Source organism: Carex rostrata, chromosome 14 (genome assembly GCF_964058835.1).
Source record: "Carex rostrata chromosome 14, lpCarRost1.2, whole genome shotgun sequence".
Taxonomy (NCBI): domain Eukaryota; kingdom Viridiplantae; phylum Streptophyta; class Magnoliopsida; order Poales; family Cyperaceae; genus Carex; species Carex rostrata.
The window spans coordinates 4326389-4340672 of NC_135931.1; the positions used below are offsets into that span (position 1 = coordinate 4326389).

At 34.5% G+C, this 14284-nt stretch overlaps 1 protein-coding gene across 1 annotated transcript; it reads left to right on the forward strand.

The window, feature by feature from the left end:
- The first annotated feature begins 367 nt into the window (after nt 1-367).
- Nucleotides 368-10544, forward strand: CYL1 (alpha-N-acetylglucosaminidase family / NAGLU family). Its single transcript, XM_078314585.1, has 19 exons — nt 368-639; nt 1536-1609; nt 1931-2142; nt 2432-2553; nt 2711-2796; nt 3115-3209; nt 3674-3755; nt 4411-4517; nt 4812-4842; nt 5405-5522; nt 5986-6036; nt 6375-6484; nt 7212-7314; nt 7401-7499; nt 7806-7916; nt 8326-8555; nt 9004-9241; nt 9323-9401; nt 10193-10544. Exons 1-19 carry the CDS (start codon nt 436-438, stop codon nt 10426-10428), a joined length of 2388 nt encoding a protein of 795 aa, XP_078170711.1. The 5' UTR covers nt 368-435; the 3' UTR covers nt 10429-10544.
- Nucleotides 10545-14284: the final 3740 nt, after the last annotated feature.

Sequence of the window (14284 nt, forward strand, 5' to 3'; positions counted from 1 at the left end):
CGCTTAAGAACATATTTCGTTTCTGTAATTGAAAGAGTCTCCAGAGGTGGAACACCAAACACACCGAGTGGCGAGTCGCCTTCATTTCATCAATGAGAATTCGTTACATAAAGCACCACCATCAAGCTGCCACATAAAAGCATGAAAATTTGGGTCCCATTAGCCGTTCAGACCGGTCCAAATCCACCTCAAGCCACAATTTGTCGCTTCGAGAATTTCTGAAGTAACTCAAATTTTGAGTTTATATTGTGAAATGCACAGGGATTTTTAATATTCGTGCCAAATCAGATCTGACGGTACAGATCTAAACTAAAAAAGAGAGTTACTTTAGGTGATTTAATTCAATTGGTCGCTTGACTCGCTTCCGACCAATCCCCTACAATTACAAAAACACAACACTCTCTCTCTACAGTCAGATCCTTTGTTCCGCCATTAATGAGGCCCTTTTTTGTGCTTTTACTCTCTCTCACACTACTCCCCTTTTCGTCTCCATGGAGATCGAGCCTGGAGGAGGAGCTAGCATCCAATTTGAACAAGCGGAGAGCTCCTCCGGAGATGCAAGAGACCGCAACCGCTTTACTTCTCCAGCGCTTGCTCCCCTCTCACACCTCCAGTTTTAAATTCCAGATAGACTCCAAGGTCTCTTTCTCTACTTTTTGTAAGCGACAGTATGACTACTTTTATATATAAAAAAAAGTGCGTGTTGATTTAACTTGACTACTTTTTGCTTACATCACAAATAAAATTTTATTCTGTGCACATCACATGGTTTACAGTACCATTTTGTCTCAATGGTCAAATCAGAGCTTATTGCATAATATCTCAGACCGACGATTAAATGAATAATGGCCATATTTTCTCTGCTAACATCTTATTGTAATTAAGGAAACGTGTACTAATTACCATTTCTTTTATGGTTCTTGCAAATCAGGCTCTAGCGTTCTCTGCTGTTACGGACTGTTTGTGACTGATTATGAAAAAACATGTTTTATATAATGGAAGATAAATCCTAAATTCTTAATGTGGGTAATGTGTTATGTAATGACTCATCTCTCTCAACCAAGTCTGAGAATTATTACCATAGAAACCCTAGCACGACTCTTAGTACCGATACCAGACTGGTACCAAGGAAAAATAAAACACATATTAAACCAGAGAAGACCACAACATCAACTGCATCATCCAAATTAACATTCAAACATCGAACATATAATTGGATCTTCAGAACAAACTTTCAATGCACTAAACACATTCAGGCAGTTGGTGATTGCAAAGTTCCATATTGGCCCCTAACAAAGCAAGTAATTCCCACTGTCTCACGTGGTAACAAGAGTCGGCAAAAACTCAGATAATCGAGCGTAAAATCTACAACTCATATATGTTTTCCTTGAATGTCATCCGGCAATTTACACAAGTCTGCTGAATAAAATTTTCAAATATTGATCATGTAATTTTCTCAGGATCTCAAGTCCAGTGTGCATTGTTCAAAAGTTTAGGAAGAACTGCGCTGTACTTACTGTATGTGTGCTTGACAGGGCATTTGTGGGAAGTCGACTTGCTTCTACATAAGTAATATCTACAATTCAAAGCATGGCCAACCCGAGATACTGTATGTGCTCTTTATCATAATTAAGCTTATGAAGTGCAAGAGTCAGCATCTGTTGTAAACATATGTGTTGATTACAGTCTGACTGCTGTGTTATTATGCATTGCTTTAGCTATCCTTGGCATATAGCTAGGATCTACTCAGCTTATAATATTGCAAGCTTTTTCTTTGTCTGTTTATGTCCTAATCGTACAGCAGTATGTACAAATCAAATACTTATATGCTATGTTAATACAGCAGCGGTGCATGACCAGTGAATGGTGATAAATTATACTTGTCAAAATAATTTTAAACTACTGTTTTGATAGTTTCAGTATTTTACAGGATTCAAGGTTCAACTGGAGTCGAGCTTTCCTCTGGCCTCCACTGGTACTTGAAGTACTGGTGTGGTGTCCACATCTCATGGAATAAGACCGGAGGAGTTCAATTGGGTTCAGTACCATCACCTGGCTCTCTGCCTCGTGTAGACAAAATGGGGGTCAAAGTTGTTCGACCAGTGCCATGGAGCTATTACCAGAATGTTGTCACCTCCAGCTGTAAGCTCTTTGCACCAACTACCAAGTATTATAGTCCTAGGGTTTTCTTATGAACCTGCATGTGCTTTCTATAGAAAGACTGTACCAATCAAGAAAAGAAAGTTGTAAAAACAAGGGGTACTTGTGCAAAATAAACAAAGGCACAAAAAAATTACGTGTTCTTTTTGTTGCTTAAATTGTACCTGAAAGGTATGGTACTAACAAAAAGGAAGCCACATCAAATATAAGCAAGTTGAATTATTTTCCTTTATTTTCTTTTCACACTGGTGTTTATCTATGATGTGCATAGATTCCTTTGTGTGGTGGTCTTGGCAGAGATGGGAGAAAGAGATTGACTGGATGGCTCTTCAAGGAATTAATTTGCCTTTGGCTTTTAATGGACAGGAGTATATTTGGCAGAACGTTTTTATGGTATGAGAAATATATGTTCATAATAAATAAATAAAAAACAACAGTAATTTTGTGCTATTGATTTTAATTGAGGAAAATTAGATAAACTGTATCCAAAATGAAACGAATCAATTGAAGAAACACTAAGAAATGCTGATTTATTAATTTGGTATTGCAGGATTTCAATCTAAGCAGGGAAGACTTGACTGACTTCTTTGGTGGGCCTGCCTTCCTTGCCTGGGCTCGGATGGGGAACCTGCATGGGTATGATATGGCTCATAAAATAATAATTCTCTTCCATTTTAACTTGTATTCTACAAAGTTAATACAAATCATTCAGACACAGTATATGGTGGCCGGTAGTTGCAATCATCAAACCTGACCGGTTATGGTACTGCTACCCAGGAAACTGGTGTTGTATTGTCTTCTTGAGCTGAGTATGAGCAATAAATACAGTCTCACACACATTTTAAAGTGAAATAGACACTTCAGTTATTGCATTGTCAACTTTCTTCAAATTGAACTCAGCTCTTTTTGGTTGCCTCATAATCAGTTTAAATTTCGTATATTTTGATTTGATAGGTGGGGTGGGCCCCTTTCAGATAACTGGCTGAATGATCAATCAATTCTCCAAAAGTTGATCGTAACTCGTATGATTGAGTTTGGAATGACCCCTGGTAGGTTCTTTCTCTTACTAAATCTAGAGTACTCTTTTTAGAAAAAGAAATCCATAATGAGCAAAATAAATGCGCAGGATTGGCATGCTATTTTATGTTTTGTTTTGGTCAAATCGATGTTGTTTATTTGATCCATCAGCTACTGCACTCGTGGAGAATAACCAAAATTTACTAGCTTGTTAGGTTTGTAGTTCATTGTTATTACTAGGTATTTTTGGTGTTTGGTTCTCACAAAATTGTTATATATTAGAGGTGATTTGGGCATACACCTTTACCGAAAGGCTAAATGATGCTAAATTGTATCAAATCGAGGCTTGTACAATGAAGGGTTAATTAAGCGTTGGTTGAGCTTAATTAGCGACTGCACATTTTTTAATAAATCCATGGTTCATCATGTACTGTGTTTCCTGTAAATTTCAATTCTGCTACTTATTTTCCTTATCTATGACATTTTGTTTACGTAGTTCTACCTTCATTTTCGGGAAATGTGCCGGCTGCATTGAAAAAGCTGTATCCTTCCGCCAAAATTACAAGACTTGGAGACTGGTAACGTTGTTAAGAATTATAGATCTACTCATTATTGCTAATTGACTTGGTACTAATGTGCCCTTTCTGTACTGGCTTTGCATTTTTTTTTAACCTACTGAACGATGAGTTCCGGTCATTTTAGTTCATCTGTTTTTTCTGTCTACTGTTTGATTGCACAATTTAGGGTTAACTTAGGCTGATTTTAATCGAGGAGGACAATAACTCATGGAGGATAAATTTAATAGTTGAGGCTCAGTTAAGGGTTAAATTTGGAAGTCGGGCTTAATTTTTTGATTGGGGGGGGGGGGGGGGGGGGGGTTGTGTTGTGACTACTGTAATAAGTTTTCTTATCATAGTTCTTATTTGCAAAAAGCACCTCAAAGTTTTGTATCTGTAAATTTAATATTTTAGAATAAACTGTGGTACTCCCACTAATATTCAATTTGATTCCAGAATTGATTTTTTTTTCTTGCAAATAGTAGTATGAATTGGGCGAAGTAGTCAAGTTAGTTTGGGTTTTTTATTTTTTGTGAGAAACATTAATAGTCTGTGTAATCTGCAAATAAGGATAAATGATGGCTTCTTGGTTCTAAAATAAACCTTTTGACTTCCAGTTTCAGGTGAATTATCATGTACATGCTTAACTCTGTTGTTGAATTTTCTTTTGTTATAGGAATACTGTGAACGGTGACAAGAGGTGGTGTTGTACATATCTTCTTGACCCATCTGATCCCTTGTTTATTGAACTTGGAAAGGCATTTATAAATAAGCAAATTGAAGGTATAGATAATTATAAAGGTGTAATTTATATCAGGTGACATCATTAATCAACTATAAAATTTCAAAGAGGCATACATGAAACTATTCCTATTATGACAGTAGAGCGGGCTTGTGATACCTAGGGGTGATCAAAGCCTTACTTGATTAACAAGCCCCCAATGAACAAGAAAAATAATTTAATAGTAGATAAAAATCATTGAATTTGGTTCACCATAAACATTTTGGTATAGATATTCCTTTAATTAATGAGTTTCTGCTTGTATATGAGGCTTCTTATATTCTCTTAAATTACAGAGTATGGCGATGTTACTGACATCTACAACTGGTAAATCTACTGTCTTTCCTCATAAGTTGTGTTTTCAAAAGTTTAAAATATTTGATGTTGATTTGCTTCACTAAAAATTGCAGTAGTTTAAAATATGAAAAAGGTAATATAGAACTATTTGTCTACCCATATAATTGTATTGCCTTTTAATACCTACCAAGGATTATTTGAACTTCAACTTTTGCATGATTATATTTTTTAAAGGGAGAATACCATTCAGAAAATCAAGATATCATGAATCAGGGATATTCCCTTTTAATTGGAAATATCTAATACTCTTTCACCGTTGTTCGAAATGAGAACTGTCCTATATGCTCCAATTTCTAGTTGTTTTAAAATATGCCCAAATTTCCGGTTCGTTTCTTCCTTATATTTATTATACGAAAAGTCAGAATCGGGGGGAAGGTTGATCTAAGTACTTTAAATGAGGAATAGATAGTGTATTATGCTTCTGTGATGCTTCCAACGAGCTTTAGCATGATGTTGAGCAGAGATGGATGCAGTATTTTGATTTTTTTCTTAGGTATACATGACAAGCTAATCAAATGATCCCATATCACAGTGATACATTCAATGAGAATGCACCACCTACAAATGACCCATCCTATATCTCTAAACTTGGAGCTGCTGTTTACAAGGCCATGTCACAAGGCAACAAGGATGCTATATGGCTAATGCAGGTATACAATAAGATGTTTTACTATTTTTTTTTTTTCCAGAATTAGTAGTTTGAAAATTACTAATATAAAAGCTAGATGGATGAGAGGGGAGGGGGAGGGGGGATTTGCAACGCTAGAAATGATTGAGCTTGGCCTTATCATAAACCAAGTTCACAGATATCTATACTGTCCCAACCAAATACTCTAATGTTATTATACTGTCAGAAAAGTTTTCAAGTGTTATTTTGTTGTAGATGTCTACTGTTGCCAGAAATAGTTTCTTTTGGCCTCTTTAGATTTTACTTTCATAAAGTTTACTTTGCGCTTTTGGTTTAATTTATTAGTTGATATTCAATTGAGGTTATTTGAATTTCAGTTGATGTTTAAGCATCCAATATGTTCAATAATTTAAAATAAATGGAAACTAACAGACAAGTAGATCAAATTATATAGTACAATAAAGTTGCAATACCTGTGCATGTAGGGTTGGCTGTTCTCATCAGATGCTGCATTTTGGAAGCCCCCTCAAATGAAGGTACTTCATTGCTTAATTTCAATGGAAAGCTATACTTTATTTCCATTCTATTTTTTATATTTTTTTTTGTTGCTGCTACTCTTAAAGGGGATACGTAACATGAAAAAAAGATGGCCATTTCTGATGTTTATTTATTCCAACCTCCAACTGCTTTTGAGTTGATGTTTGGAATAACCGGAGCAGGTGTTACTTCTACCCTTGTTCTTGAAGTATTAACTAGGTGGTTTTTTTTATGAGCAAGGGTAAAGAAGGATTGCTTCTACCCTTGTTCCCTCATAATTCATGGAAGCTAATATTTTCTTAAAGATTATTATTTTACTTTTCCTTTTGTACTTTAGGCACTTCTTCACTCAGTACCAATTGGAAAGATGATAGTATTGGACTTATTTGCTGATGTTAAACCAATATGGAAACAATCTTCTCAGTTCTATGGTGTACCATATGTTTGGTATGTGCATCCTCTTGTCTGTATGTGTGTATTAAATAAAAGCTTCTATATTCCAGTTGGTCCAAGTTCGGACCTTTTTGTTATTCAATATGCTATGGTTTCCTCAAGAAATCTAATCCAATCCGGCGTAAATATTAAACTCAGCTTAATTTAACCAAACTGAGCGTCAACTGTCTCCATTTTATTTAATTTAACCTCACTTTATTATCAAATTGAGAATTTGGTTCCTAACTATATCAAGAGCAAGGCTTAGGTGCTATGGATAGCATAAGGCATTCCGTGCTATTGCCTCAAAAATCTATCGTATAAACTTCAAACTTCGATCTAAGTAGCTCAGTAAATTGGTTATATACTGAACTTGCATAATACCATTTTTTACTATTTTTATGATTTATGAAAGATGGCAAAAAATGACTTAAAAATCAGTTATTTTTTGCCATCTTTCACAAATCATAAAAAATAGTAAAAATTGGTTTTCTGCAAGTTCATTATATATCCAATTTACTGAGCTACTTAGATCGAAGTTTGAAGTTTATACGATAGGTTTTTGAGGCAATAGCACATTTGATGTTATTTGATGTTGAGTTGGATTAACATAGGGCTAAAACTGGAAACAGAATAGTCGGTGTTGGGGTTTAACTGTGAAGTTGGTTTTGGTTCAATTGGTTTGTTATTCAACATCTGAATTTTCTGTATTATGTGCTATGTTGTAATTTCATGAATTCAGGTGCATGTTGCACAACTTTGGCGGTAACATAGAGATGTATGGGATACTTGATGCTATTTCATCTGGACCCATTGATGCCCGCAGAAGCAGCAATTCAACAATGGTTCATATAAGAACTATCAACACTAAAATAAATATGCACTTCATATTTAGTTCCTTCTTTTTTATTATTCTTGAATTAAATGTTAGGTTGGTGTTGGCATGTGCATGGAAGGAATAGAGCACAATCCAGTGGTGTTCGAGCTTATGTCTGAGATGGCTTTTCGAGATAAAAAAGTTCAAGTCAAGGTATATCCTTTTCCGCATTTCACTGTTCTATATTGTTTTGAACTTTAGATAGCCCGCATATCAAATTTGTTGCAATTTGATAATAAATCGCTCAATGGATGATTGATATGTTTTCAAGTTGCACCAAATTTGATACTCAGCGTATCTAAAATGTAGAGAACATATCTCCAATTTCTTTTTCTTTTGAGATAATTGTTTTATTGGTTGCTAACGTTGTCACGAAGTTTGTTTTCAAGATATCTTATCCCACTTTTAAAATCCTTTCTTTATGTCTGATTGTTTCATTTGTGTAATATAATTGTATAGGAATGGTTAAAAAGCTACTCAAAGAGGCGCTATGGCCGTGCTATTACTGAAATTGATGAATCATGGCAAATTCTTTATCAAACAATATATAATTGCACAGATGGAACCGCGGTGAACTCTCTCTCTTTTTCCTTTCTCTTCATATCTTTCTGTGATTCCAAACTCTCCTCTTTTTAAACCACCAAATATTTGCATCTAGGGTTGCAAATTGAACACTTTTATTTCCTCAGATAAATCAAAAGAGAGGCTAGCAATTGCTTTTGTATTTCATGAACAAAAATGGGGCCCAAATTCCAATATTTTCTGCATTTTTGGACTATGCAGGGACTAGTTTGAAACTTTCTCAAGTAAAATACATCTTTTACTGAAACCATGGCCTGTAACTACTGGTTGCTTTCTTGTCGTGCCGATGCCAGTAATAACTTCAACCATTCAATGGTTCTACCTTTCTAGTAATTTGGGAAGACCTTATTTTTGTTTATAATTTAAATATCACGCTCCATTTTAAACACGAATACAGGACCACAACAAGGATTACATAGTTGAATTTCCTGATATGAGTCCCCCCACCAAACAATCCCTGCTCTCCATTCGACGAGACCTCTCTCGTATGAGCCCTCGATTCTTTCTAAGAGAGGTTTCACAACAATTGCCACAACCACATATGTGGTACTCACAGAAGGAAGTTGTCAACGCTCTCAAGTTATTTCTAGATGCTGGGAAATCCATTTCAGGAAGTCTGACTTACAGGTAAGTGGAATGATTATAGTTGAATAGTTGATCCCAAATTTATTGCCTAAGGGCTTCAATTAAAAAAAAAAGATCCCAAATTTATTGGTATTCACCCATTTACTGTGCAACTAAGCCTTGATCGAACCCATTTAAGCCATAACTGTTATGATAAACCTAAACTGGCATCAATGTGTCCTGCAATAGCACCGCGCCCCTAATTTAATCAAATATAGCCTAAAACTTGCTTTTCATGGTTCATTAAAACTGAATGAACCTTGATGTTGCAAATGACTAACAATCAAGCAATTTTCAAGCAAAACGAGGAATACTGCCAAAGGATTAGTTTGGTCAGACACTTTAGACTCTTATTTTTGTTCATCTTTCAGAAGAATCTTCATGGAACTTAAATATGAACTGTGGGGCACCAATTTTATTTTATTCAGTCTCAAATGTATGATGTCACCAGGTATGATCTGGTTGACCTGACAAGGCAAGTTCTTTCCAAGTTAGCAAATCAAGTGTACCTAGACGCACTGACAGCATATGGGATGAGCAATTTGAATACATTGAATCTCCATTCAAAGAAATTTTTGGGGATAATAGAGGATTTGGACACACTTTTAGCCTCTGATGACAACTTCCTATTGGGTACTTGGCTCGAAGATGCAAAAAGCCTTGCCATGACTAGTAGTGAGATGAAGCAGGTCTGTCATAGTTATTTACAATTTCGTAACTTTACCATGCCTATGGGCCATTCCCTAAAACGCTCTTTAATTTTAATGCAGTATGAGTGGAATGCAAGAACGCAGGTGACAATGTGGTACGATAATACAAAGACTAATCAGAGTAAACTTCATGACTATGGTAGGTTGTCACGGCACTTACAATTTAATCAAATTCATGCTGAAGATTGCAGTACTCACTGTCCTGGTACATGTCCGTACAAAGACCTGTTAGAGGGTGTGGTACCACTGACAAGCCAGTTGGACTTGTACCTACCAAGTTGACAGCTTATTATGTCAACTTACTGTTTTTCTGGTTCCATTGAGACTTTGATATATATATATATATATAGAGAGAGAGATGGGCTATGGTGCATTGCAATGCATAGGCCATGGTGTGCATTGGACCATAAATCACCGATTCAAAGTCCAAATGACCGATCCAAACCGTTCATCTTGTTCTCCATATTAATATGTGCTTGGAGACAAAATTTTACATTTTTTGGAATTTTTTTACTATTTATTAAGCCACTTTGAAAATTGCTGATCCAACGGTGACTGTTTGGAACAGTAAAATCAGAAGCCACCGTTGGATCAGCGATTTTCAAAGTGGCTTAATAAATAGTAAAAAAATTCCAAAAAATGTAAAATTTGATCTCCAAGCACATATTAATATGGAGAACAAGATGAACGGTTTGGATCGGTCATTTGGACTATGAATCGGTGATTTATGGTCTAATGCACACCATGGCCTATGCATTGCAATGCACCATAGCCCATCTCTCTCTATATATATATATATATATTTCTATTATAATTTCATACTGGTTTGGTTTTGTACTAGCAAAACTACAACATTGTAGTACCAATTATTTCTTCAAATGGTTTCCAAGAGTGCAAACAATTTCATTGACCTCTCTTTCTCTCCCCCAGCAAACAAATTTTGGAGCGGGTTGCTGAAGGATCACTACCTCCCAAGAGCCTCAATGTATTTCAATTATTTATCACAGAGCTTGACAGAGAATAAAAGCTTCAAGCTCGAAGAATGGAGGAAAGGTTGGATTTCTTATTCAAATACGTGGCAGTCTAGTACAAAGAAGTATCCCACTGAGGCAACAGGTGACGCCTATGCCATTTCCAAATCCTTGTTTAAAAAATATTTGAGTTGATTGGATGGAAAGTTGCCTAATTTGAATCCAGAATTCTATTAGTTGAGATGACGTGGGATGCTGTAAATACAATTGATTCCTTGACAATAAGTGCAAGTGTTTGCAATAGACTAAAATCTGCTTCAGAATTATTGTATCGGATAGTACCCAGATTGTAGTGGTATCAGTTTATTATGTCTGGCTGTATATGAACTTCATCCCTATTCAAGTTATATATACCTTCTCTGAAAAAGTAGAAGTTATATATACCACTACCTAATCCGTACCCGCGGAGTTCTCATTGCTTGGGTTTATAAGAACACGGGTACAGGTGCCAATGGGTGTAATACGGTTTCGTGTGGAAGCATTTTTTTTTATCCGTGCTCATTAAATTGCTCTTCTACTCTTATTCATTTTAATTTTTAAGTATGTTTAGATGGAAGTTAGAATAGCGAAATTTGATATTAGTAAATGAGAATAGTGAAAAATAGTGATTTTCATATTAATGTAAAAATGATGTTATTCGGATTAGTAAAAATGTGATTAGATTGTTTATTTAGAATAGTGAATAACTGTAACTAAGAAAAAATAGTGTTAACAAGATACTAATTATTAGTAAGAGGAAAAATAAATAAGTGGGGGTCTCAAATGAATTGTCATGGCGTGGAGATAGCACAAGTGGTGTTAGTTTTCTCATTTCAAGACTGTGTTGACGGAAATTTGAGAAAGTATTTTTTTTTTCTTTCTTCATAACTTCCAAATAGTAGCTATTACAATATTTACAAGGAATAAAGAATATCAACTATTCTAACTATTATGAATGGTATAAATATTGTTTGAATGCACATTACTATTTGAAATAGTTCCTATTCTTGAATAACCTCTATTCTTGACACATTCAAACATATCCTAAGAATTGGTTTTATTTTGTCCTATCCTTATCTAGTTTAGTGGTTTGCTAACGGGTTACCCGTGACCCGTTTCGGGTAACCCGTTAGGGGTAACGGGTAGGACGGGTAAAGGGGTAGGCCGGGTACGAGTAAAACCCGTGACGGGTAGACGGGTAATTTTTCCAAAACCTCTATCCGGTCCGTTTATTACCCGTACCCGTTGCGGGTTGACGGGTACGGGTACCACGAGTACGGGTCCGGTCCGAGCGGGTTTTTTTTTTCTGTTTAATAGAAACGAACGGCCCAGATTTACTTAGGATTGTAGCAGATTTAAATAAAAGGTTGGATTTGGAATTGGAGGGACCCTACAATCCCTTAGGATTGTAGCAGATTTATTTCTACTCAATGAGGAATTGCACTGGATCTGAATTTTAAAAGGAGGCCGCCAAAAAAAATTTGAAATTCAAATTTTGTAACGGGTCGGGTACGGATAGGCGGGTAAACGGGTACGGGTACAACGGATTTTTTTCAAATGCCTTGTCCGGCCCGTATATTACCCGTACCCGTCTACCCGTTTGACCCGGGCAACGGGTACGGGTCAAACGGGTAACGGGTACGGGCCGAGTAAAACGGGTTTAACCCGTTTCGGGTATAGCAAAACACTAATCTAGTTTATCAGATATCCAAATGATAGTAGACGAATAATATACAAACCATCAAAATATTAATGTAATACTTGGTTTTATTATTTTTTACAAATAGACCATCAAAATTTATTTATTTTACACATATACAATAACATTGCTAATATAAAAATTAATAGACAATTTTTCTATCAATTTCAACTATTTTTTTTAATCAAAACATGAATATCTTCAGTTATTTAACTAAAAAATAAGATATGCAAATAAAAGTAACATGTTTCACATTATTCTTATAACAAAAGTCATACATTTTCTCTTCATATCAATTTTAATAAGTACATTAGTAATTATTGTTTAAATATTATCATATTAAATGTCATGCAAATCAATTTCAACCAAAGTTCTAAATAGCGTTTATCGTGTCATAGCGGGGAGCCTCCAAAAAAAGCTATAGCGAATAGCGGCGCTATAGCAAAAGCTATACCACATAGCGTTTTTTTATTTTTATAAAAATTATATTATATATTTGTACTAAATATCAACATTATTTAGTCTCATAGAGCAATAAATAATATCAAATTGATTAAAAAATTATAATATTCATATTGAACCAATACAAAGTCCAAATTGTGACTCAAAATATCAATAGTAATACTAATATCATAAACTATCGATCTTTTTCTATTCAAAATATCTTCAACATCATAACATAATTTATCTTTTCTCTATTTAAATTTCAAAATAACTTAGAAATTGAAAAGAAAAAAAAATCATACTTCTAGTAAAATAAACAGATGATCCTTGAAGAAATTCTTGTTAGTCCTTAAAATTTCCATAATTTAACAATTATTTATTTGATCTATCATCAGTTAAAAAAAAAATCAAGAGCAAAATGAAAAAATTATTATAGCGGACCTAAGTTTGATATAATATAATATTCATCAAAATTAAACAATATCTTCACCATTTATTTATTTTAAAGCCCGTATAAATTGAAAAAAAAAAAAAAAGCTCATGTTGCATAGCGTGCGCTATTTGCGCTATAGCGGACCGCTATTACCGCTATAGCATCCGTAGCTCAAATAGCGTGTATTAATGCTATAGCTTAGCGTTTAGAGTCCAAAAACGCTATAGCGCGCTATTTAGATCACTGATTTCAACCATCTTATAAGAGGAAAATGAGAATTTTGAATTTAAAAGGTTGAATATTATAAATTAATGTAAAAGTTGATGAATTTGATAAATATGTGAGTTCTGTAATTTGGAAGAGCAAATATGATATTATGAACTTTTGATGGAGAAGTGCGTAATATTAAAGTTTTTTGAAGGGGATACATGAAATTGCCCAATTTTATAATTACCATACAAGATAACAGATACTAACTAGTATTTACTTGTATTCTTATTTGTTTTGCTAACTATTTTTTTTAACTCTACGCATGCCCTATAAGCTAATGGGAAAAAAAAAAAAAAAAATTTACCCATATCGAACAAACGCTTAAAAGGGTGTCATTGATGTCCCTAAACACGGAGGCTTCAATCTGCAGAGTAAGTCTGATGCTTATGGAGTCTACTTTAAATTTGATTGGCTCCAGGATCAGTTGATTTGCTTTAAGATCCGCACGTGTCTCTTTAATATTTGTATGTGCTCACATTAATTTTTATGTGTGCAGATCTTTAAAATGAATCGAACGGTCCCAGAGTCCAAATAAACCTACTCCGTTCTCGTTAATAAGACAACTTCCATTGAATCGGTTTTGACTTTTGACCCAATGCGCATCGGACTCCTTGGTCCAACTGACATCATAATAGCTGCTTCTACGGTCCTACCCGTATAAGCCCGGTCGTACTTTCTTATTGGATATCTGCATTTAATATTATTGATGCTTTTGTAATTGTACGCTTTTAGCAAACTCTTTATCTTCAATTTTTTTTTCACAAAGTGACTAATTAAGATACTATAAATTATTTGAATATTATTTTATGCAAAATCTAATTATAATTATTATCCACTCTATTTGCTAACATAATTATAGGTTTTGAATAAAGTCATCACTCGAGGTCTGGGGCTAACAATGGATATCAATATATCATGGTAACGTGGACTTGTTGAAAATTTTGGCAAATAAAGATCTAATTCTTCAAATGTCATTATTTTTATTATCCAATAAGGATCATTTATTTGATTTTCAATCTCACGGTCATAAAGTGTTATTTTTTGCTACTAGACTAAAAATATCTTTGTTATTTCATTAATTCATTTAAAGTATTCAAACTAATATATTTGACGCTAATTTTTTTTTATGAATGTACATTAAAAATAAGTAGTATCTTTGTTGTGAT

Bases quoted from the DNA above. Each gene is read 5' to 3' on its own strand.
- CYL1 (XM_078314585.1), top strand. From the start codon at position 436: ATGAGGCCCTTTTTTGTGCTTTTACTCTCTCTCACACTACTCCCCTTT. The intron at 640-1,535 runs GTCTCTTTCTCT...TGTGCTTGACAG, and splicing joins AATTCCAGATAGACTCCAAG to GGCATTTGTGGGAAGTCGAC. The intron at 3,756-4,410 runs GTAACGTTGTTA...CTTTTGTTATAG, and splicing joins ATTACAAGACTTGGAGACTG to GAATACTGTGAACGGTGACA.